Source organism: Trachymyrmex septentrionalis, unplaced genomic scaffold, assembly GCF_001594115.1.
Source record: "Trachymyrmex septentrionalis isolate Tsep2-gDNA-1 unplaced genomic scaffold, Tsep1.0 scaffold74, whole genome shotgun sequence".
Taxonomy (NCBI): Eukaryota; Metazoa; Arthropoda; class Insecta; order Hymenoptera; family Formicidae; genus Trachymyrmex; species Trachymyrmex septentrionalis.
In genome coordinates, this window is record NW_017305927.1 from 707,455 (window position 1) to 716,555 (window position 9,101).

Sequence of the window (9,101 nt, forward strand, 5' to 3'; positions counted from 1 at the left end):
TTAGCTATATATATATATATATATATATATATATATATATATATATATATACAAATCTAAAAATACTTTTCTTGGACCATCAAAATAATTATCTAGGACGCTTAAAGAATGTCTGTTGACGACAATGCTGCAAAGTTTTAACGTTCTATAAGCAATCAATTTGAACATCCTGCATAATTATTTTGATGTCTAAAGAAAATTATTTTCAGATCTATATCTAGTCGACTCTCTTAAATTAAATTTAGGTCTAACAAATTTTTAGTTAAATTTAATTAAATCTATGGTTAAAGTTTTAGATACTTCAATAAAACCTTTTAGTTAAATTCAATTAAAATTTTGGTTAAAATTTTTAGATTGAAAATTTTAGATTTCAGCAAAACTTTCCGTGTAGCAAACAATAGTCTACGTCTCGAAGGAAAAACGCTAAATGTAGTTTACAGCGGAGAAATTTTTTACCATTCATTTAAATTCCTTTTTTGTTTTCGAACTATAGAATTATGTTGTCCGAAAACTCGAAGCTTTCCAGCGTGATTACTCTGGTGCTCATATAATCGATCTCTTCCCGCGGATCCGGCAATAGATGTAACGAGCGTACGCATCATTAGCGAGAGTTCCTCAACTAATTACAAACAAGCAAGGAAAGGAGACCGCCGCGATCACGATCTAATTTTGCGGACCGTTGATTATTCCGGCATTAAATTTGGAGCCCGGACTCAATCAGGACTGGTGAATCTAACCCACCCACGCCGCGATAAACCATGCAAAAAGTACAGAAGAAAGAGAGATCTTCCTATCGCCATCGCACTTCCTCCACTTCCGCGTCCCTTCCTTCCTTTTTCCTCGCACTTCTCAAGATATATTCCGAACCCCTGACGAAGTTCGCGGAGCGAAACGTCGGAATCTATTAAAGTCTCCGGCTCGCCCCGCGAATCCCAACCCCTTATTTTCGATTGCTCAGCCTCCCTCCCATCCTCCCCCCCCCTCCCCCATCACCTCTACCCCCAACCTCCCTTACTTTCAGCCGGTCTGGGTTCTCTCGCTGAAAGTCAATCTCTTAAAAAGTTCTTCTTCGGGGCTCGTCCTCTGGAGTCAAACATAAATCAGATTACGCCGTCTTCGTGGATTCCTTCCTCTCTTTCGCTCCAACTCTCTGTTTTCCTTTTCCTCGCCCTACTGTTTCTTCACTATCTTCCCCTCGACTTCGCTCTAGCAGTTTCATCGAGTGTACGCCGACTTCACTGGGTGGTCATGGGGTTCCTTACCATTCGACGTACCCTTCTTGTCCGCCTCATCCCCGTCAATGCATCAGGATCGAAGTTGGCGACAGCAAGAGAGAAGGGGGGGGGAAGGGGAATTGGACGACAGGATGATGTGGACGCCGGCACTTTGGATCCTGGTAAATAATGCATGCCGTAATTTCTTGTGACGGCTGGTTCTTTCGGCTTTCTGTACGAAGGAAGACCATACTGTGGTTTATCCCTCCGGAGAATTCTGTAGACCGACGGCGGATGACGTAGTTGTCAGATATCCTGCGAGTATACGATACGCTTGATGCAAGCGCGAGTTACGATGATCGCGTTACTATCGAAAAGCGAGGATATCGAGGTCGCGCACTGGGATAACTGAAAGGAAAACGGGTAGATCCACGGATGCGACCGACGTTTACTTTTTCATGTGAAAATGTTCGTATCGTCAAAGGAACATCCTGAAATAAATTGCTACAGAAAAAGAAGCAATAAATCAATATAACACAGGGGTTAGTATAATCTACTGTGTCATGAAAACTTGAGTTCCCATGTTCAACAAATTGCCCAATCCAGCTTTTGTAATATTAAACGTATCTTTTAATATTAAAAAGTTCCATTTTAACTGATGAGGAAATTAAAATGTAACGTTCGTTTCGCGAAAAAAAATTTAGATCTAAAAAAGCTTTGCGAATTTGTTAGAAAATATTAATTCACCGCTACACGTTCTATTAAAGAAAAAAAAAACGGAAAATCCAATTAATGGATCCATTCTAAGCGCAATATCGTAAAACTCGTAACGTGTTCTCGTAAAACTTGTAAAAACTTACGACTAATATTCTAATTTTATGCATATGTACCGTAAGACGATTATTCGTAAATACGATTATTTAAATTCTATGGCTAGTAAGAAACTGTTTGTAAAAATATTGTATAGGCATTTAAAAATTTTTACAAGTCTTTCAAGAATATATTATGAGCCTTACGATTCTGCTTAGAATTTAGGCATAAATCTTTTAATAATCAATCGATTCCTATACGTTCTCAACTGACGTGTATAGCTTTGCTAAAGCAACGTCTCATTAAGCATCTACATTAAAAAAATACCCATCAAAGCAGAAATTGATTCGCGGATCGTAAAACGCCAGATCATATTTCCACGTCGTAAATCATATTTCTCGCCCCTCTCGTCGCCGGTCGGAGTCCTCGTCCCTTAAATGGACCGAAGCCGTTCCGGAAGAAGAGAAGAGGCGGGAATGTTCACAGCAGTGACAGCGCGAGAGAACGAGAAAAGCTCGTTGTCACAACGGAAGTAAATAAACGAATCGATTAAACGGAGACAAATAAACGGATTGTTGGATGCGCGGGAGAGAGCGGATTCGGAAAGAGGAGAGTTCAGAATCCGAAGGGAGAGAAAAAGAGAGAAGGACGGATGGCGGGCAATTGTTGAGAAAAAAATAGTGGAAGTCGTCGACGAACAATAACAGGAAACAACGCGGCAATTGGAAAGTAATTAAAACCCCATTAAGGCCGTTGCGACTCCTGTTAACAGTTTCGCGTTACGCCGCGCCGATAGAATTAGCTTTTCGATTTTCATTATTTAGAGAAACGTCGCCGTCTCGCCATCGTCGCGCTCATCTTCGGGCGTCTGGGTTGACGCAAATCCTTTTCACGCAAATGGATATAATAATAGAAATGAAATGAGATAATTTTATAGAATCTGTGGATTTCTATAAATGCCCTGTGGAAATTGACGTTGCTATGAAGCTATCGCGGTTGTATAACTTGATTTCAATCTGAAACGTTAGAATCTAATCTGAAGATAAAGTTAATTGAGAATACAAAGTCAAAACACGGCACTTGATTATGAAGACGTAAATGATATCCTATACTATAATATCTCTTAAGATTAATTGAAATAGAATACCCCTTCATCAATTCTTCATCGACTATAACTCGATTTATAATTTCCATAAAATTTTGTGTAACGTTATTTCCATTTCCTATAAGAAGAAAAGCGAAAATCTGCCGGATTAAAGCTAAAAAATAAGAGGCTGCATTTATTCGTACTCTCGGTATAAAGAATGGTATTTTTAAAACAAATCATTTTATGAAAATGAAAGAGAAAAAGAAAGAAAAGTAGAGATACGGAACGCTATGAGTAGCGAGATTAGGAAGCAGCTCCTGAAGGTTCTCGAGTCTCTCTCGAAACTTTCGGATATAGCTTTCAGAATCGCAACTTAAATCATTATGGAAAACTCAACGGGCGCCTCTCACGACGTTTTCTTCCGCTGAGATTTTTCGTAAGCACAAAACGAAAACTTAGGTTGGGTTATGAGAATTATTCGAGCTCGAGCAAAAATTAATCTGAACTGAAATTTCGTTCATTTTTTGTTCTCTTCTGGTTTATATTTTTTTATGTAATCTTTTTTATATCAAATAAAATATGTATGCTATAATGTTATACTGTAGGTTTTATCAACAGAAGCAAAATGAAGAAATTATTATTTTTTTGCAAATTTCTCTCTTCCAAAAAAAGACTGGAGTTTTATCTCGAAATTAATTAACAGATATCCAAACAGTGGTAAAAATTGTCTCTCTGTTACAATTTTACAATCATATATATTCACAAACGTCACCATCGTTATAACTTTTAATGAGGAAAATTAAATATTTCTTTCTTTTTTACGTGATAGAATTTCATTCACTTACATACACCACACACGAATACGCACATACAGTTCGCAGCGACAAAACGCAAACCTTGTTTGGTGAAAAATATGCCACATATGATGCTGATGGAAATCGATTTTTACAAAAAACATAACTGATTAGAAATAATTATAATCCGTTTTGTTTTTATTGATATGCTCTTCTATCGAATTGTTTTATAATATCTTTTATATATTTATATAGTCTCTTCAAAATTTTTTTAATTAATTTGTTTCCCTTCAAGCGATAGTATTATACATATATTGTAGATGATAAATAAAATATTATAATAATGCACATCGAAATATATCTAATAATAATCTTTTTTTTATTAATTCTCTTAATGTAAAGAAAAATCATATTTGATTAAAAAAGAACTTTATAATAAATATTTTTGGTTATAAGCTTGAGAATGAATAAAACTTTTTGATGAAGAACGTGAAAAGGGAAAATGATGAGAAAATGGGGATTCACATTTTCAGACGATCCTATGGTTAATACGGACTTCCCCGTTAAGAGATACACAGCTGTACAATACACTCAACCAGCAGCCGCCATTTCTCCATTGTCCAAATCCACGCGGCATCTTTTGGTACCCGAGCCGGACCCACGATACTATTACACCCATCGAGCTCATCAAGAAACCATCACCATCGACAGAGATAACTTAAAACATGGTAAAAAGAAAATAAACGTCCCCTCTTTTTAAAATTCTTCATGAGATTTTTAATCTTGTATTTTTTTTAGAAAAAATGAAATAAGTAAAAAAAATTTAATTTATGTTCAAGAAAACATTGTTAACTTCCTGAGCCTATAATTCTTATCAAAGATTTTGAAACATTTTAAAATATAAAACCGATTGCTAAATAATTTTATTGAAACAACTGACCAGATAAAATAATGTAATGTACTACTTTATTAACCATGTTATTGATTTATTGTTAATTGTGGATTAACACGATCAAAACGTTAATGCTTCAAAATTGCTTGCAATGCTTGAAACGTGGCACGTTTGATAATACTTGACAATGCGAAAATTGCAAAAATATATTTAATTCTATAACTATATTAAATAATTCAAAATTCATTGCGCAGAGTTTAATGAATTAGTTCAATGAACTAGTATTAATTCAATAGACGATGATATAAAGTTTTGTTGAGAGATAAAATTATCAAAGTTGTTTATTTTTCTCAGATGTGTGGTCTTAGGAATAATACTAATTGGCAAGAGTTCAGGACGATTAAAAAATTTATTTTTTCCTAATAAAAACTCAAATGATTAATTTTGTCAGTGAAGGGAATGATGAAAAATTTAACTTTTACAGGAGTGGCCACAGTGTATCGACCGACACCAGCAACGATTCGAGTAGTCACCGCTCTATTGGGTGATCTCTGCAACGACGACAAGGATTGCACTATACCGAACAGCGAATGCTCAAAGGGCGGCTGTATTTGTTCCGAGGGCTACGCGGAAACCAGCGATCGGCAAGAGTGCTTTGGTAATGCCTATTTCTATGATAAAATGGATTGACTTTAATTTTTCTTTAATTTGCTTTTTATCCTTTTTTCATTTTTAAAACTGGAAAAAGTAAATTAAACCGTAATTAAAGATAATCTACATTTTGGTAAAAATAGGTCTACAAAGAGTCTCGATTAATTAATTATTACTTTTCACGATTTTTAAATTTTTCACGTAAAACACTGTACCGATTAAATCTCGTAATAGTAATTTTTTTATTATTTATTAACGTTCGTTGAAGATTATTCAGATAAATATTAATTACTAATAATGGACATGGTTAAAATTGAGAGATTTAAAAAATTTCGAAATTCTGACTCTTAATTCGTCCAGCTTATTTTATGTTCAATCGCTCACAAGCTCAGCTCCCAGCCGGTAAATTATCAATGTCATCGTGATCAGATGAAGATTAATTTTCGCCTAATTGCTATTTAATTGTTTAGCTAATTACGTTCCGGTGACACCAACCCAGGAATTTCGCGCGTGTCTTTCTTATCCATGCCACATGACTTCGACCTGCATCGATTTGCCCAGCGCAACTTTCGTTTGTATCTGTCGACCAAATTACACCGGGCTGCTTTGTGACGAGGAAATCAACAAACGGGATTATGAGATACCTTCCTTTGATGGCAAAAGCTACGTAAGGATGAACCGGCTGAAAGCGTATCACAAATTCAGCATCGAGGTCGAGTTTAAAACGTATGCGGACAACGGAATCATACTGTATAATCAGCAGAAAAATGACGGCTCCGGCGACTTTGTTTCGTTGGCCATTGTCGATGGGTTGGTATCTTTTATTACGATTATCTAAAAAAATATATTCTGAGAAAAATATTATATATACAGTAATTTTTTTACCTTGTAACTTTAATGTCAAAATATTTATTAAGATAACTATTAATTTAATTTCGAGATGTTAAGATAATTATAACGCTTTAAATATCAAGATGATCATATTAGCTATATAGAATTGATTGACGTAACAAAGTTGACGTGACGTTTGACAGTGTCAAAGAATACAAAAGCGAAAAAAAAACTTTCTGTTAAAATTAATGGCTGATGCATCTAATTTGTGAAGCTCATGAATGAGTGTGTGCTTCAGATACGTGCAGTTTAGATATAACTTGGGCAATGGACCTGTGGTACTCACGTCACCAGAAAGAGTGACTATGAAGACATTCCACAGAGTGGCGGCTAAAAGATATCATAAGGACGGAGTATTAATTTTCAATGACGGCGAAGACGTGGCCGGACAAAGTCAGGGAATGCTAAAGTCTTTGGACTTAAATCAGGATACTTTCATCGGAAACATGCCAACTAATTATACCAAGTAATATTTTAAAATGTTATATTATTAAATAAAAGAGAGGTTTTCTCATACAAAATTATCAATTTTTCTAAATTTGTACTATTTTTTATATATTATTAATTTTAAATCTTAAAAAAGTTTTTTTAAAAAAATATTTATAATATATTGTCGAAGTCATAAAAGAGTTTAATCTCAAAATTCAATAAGCCAAGTAAAGATAATTTTTGTTATTAAAAAGATTAAAAAGAAAAAACGAAATCTAAAATAAATAATTTACATTAAAATTTATTAAATCGTTAGCAAAAATCTCTCTCTCTCTCTCTCTCTCTCTCTCTCTCTCTCTCTCTCAAAACAATTTTTTTAAACTCATATTCCGTTTCACATCTTAAGAATTATTTAATTCAAATTCTGTCAAAGAATGAACTGTCTCTTTAGATCAAGAAACTTTTCTTAACTCTTAAAGCAGTACTATCCCCTACAGATTTAGATTTTAAATAATAATAAAATAGAAATACCTCTAAACATAAGAAATTTCTAAACAGGGTCTATGACAACATCGGTACCAACCATGGACTCCTCGGCTGCATACGCAAGCTGAAAATCAATCGAAACAACATAGATCTCCACGTGGGTCACGATAGGGACGTTCTCGAGAGTTATCGCGTAAAGGAATGCGGCGACAATGCGTGCGCTAATCTGCCTTGTCAAAACGGTGCTACATGCCAACCGATCTTCGAAGAAGACTTATGTAACGGCCGAGATTGCAGGAGATTACAGAAGAGGGGCAAAAACAAGAACAGAGGTGGCAACGGCAAAAGCGGCGGGGTGAACATAGTCAGATGCAAGGGTTCTCACTGCACGTCGATTGATCAGAGAAGGACCAAGAAGAATGCGAGGAGAGGCGAATACGTTTCCGAACTGCAGTACGACAAAAATTACGACCACGGCAATTATGCGGTGGAGAAGTACGATCCACCGGACTACAGGTGTATATGCCCACCGCAGTTCACTGGCAGAAACTGCGAAGAATCGCTGGACCCGTGCGTCGGCGAACCCTGCCAAAACGGTGCCACTTGCGACATCCTGCCGCAAGGAGGATATGTGTGCAAGTGTCCGCCTGGTAGAACTGGCGAACATTGCGAGATCCGTAAGTACAACAGCATCCGATTTCTAGGAGAAAAAACATTTTCCTGGTCAATCTTGTTTCTTCTTTTTATTACAAATAAATACGTATATTAAGCTTCCAATATAATTTCAAAAAAGAAAATGTTAGACCAAATAAGCAATAAAGCACCAAATATGGTCAAGACTGATTAAACTTGATGTTTCTATAACTCCTATACGTTTCTATAATTCCTAATAATGTTTCTGTACGTAAATTTTGTTTATAATTAAAAGATATATTAAAAAAATATTATATGTATAGTAACATTATGAGGCACCAAAATCTACCCCTGACAGTATTTGGCGTTTCTTTATTCAGTTGATTTATTCGTAGTTTGATCTAATTTAACTTATTATTATTATTATAGAAAGTGTTAATGTCTTATGTTTTATGATTTATTAAATTATTGTTCTTTATTTTTTCAGTGGACGCCGAATTGACGGAATTGTTGATTCCCGAGATGAACGGGAATGGATATTTGGAGTTGCCCTCTTTGGAAGGTGTTGCGAAAGCGTTCTCCATCGAGTTATGGTTTCTCACGCGCGCAAATGACGGCCTACTACTGTACAACGGCCAGCTGAATAATGGCAGAGGCGACTTTATCAGTCTGAATTTGGTTCACGGTCGATTGGAGTTCAGATTCAATCTCGGTAGTGGTATTGCGAACATTACGTCGCCGGATCCGGTCAGCCGGGATATGTGGCACTGCGTCAGGATTAACAGACTCGGCAGAGAGGGTGTTCTTCAGCTTGACGACGGAACCGTCGCCAGGGGATTGTCTGGAAGTCCTCTTACGGAATTGAATCTGGAAATGCCGCTTTACGTTGGCGGTGTCAAGTGAGTTATTTTCATTAAATTACATATTTACTTTTTATTATTGTTCTGCTCTAAATTAGAATATATTTTTGAGGTCATATTGTTATACTTATTCCTATAGCGCAGACCTCTAAGGAATGTCCTAAAAACGTTTAGAAAACGTTCTAAGAATGTTTCTAGGATATTCCTCGGATAAAGTGTGTTGTGTGGCATTATTATAATAAAAACAGCATCCATCATACATATATTCTAACGTCCAATTATTGTGTTATAAAAAATAAATTCACGTCACTGATGTATTCTACCTGAATAACGAAGGATATATATATATATATA

The 9,101-nt window shown here is 35.7% G+C and overlaps 1 protein-coding gene across 1 annotated transcript in view; it reads left to right on the forward strand.

Annotated features, from left to right (window-relative positions):
• Positions 1–9,101, forward strand: part of LOC108753971 (agrin-like) — a 48,422-nt gene that overhangs the window by 35,287 nt on the left and 4,034 nt on the right. The window contains exons 14-19 of the mRNA XM_018495965.1: positions 4,439–4,633; positions 5,282–5,455; positions 5,919–6,258; positions 6,578–6,805; positions 7,327–7,931; positions 8,375–8,779. Of these exons, the coding sequence (XP_018351467.1) occupies positions 4,439–4,633; positions 5,282–5,455; positions 5,919–6,258; positions 6,578–6,805; positions 7,327–7,931; positions 8,375–8,779 (1,947 nt within the window). The remainder of the gene's footprint in view (positions 1–4,438; positions 4,634–5,281; positions 5,456–5,918; positions 6,259–6,577; positions 6,806–7,326; positions 7,932–8,374; positions 8,780–9,101) is intronic.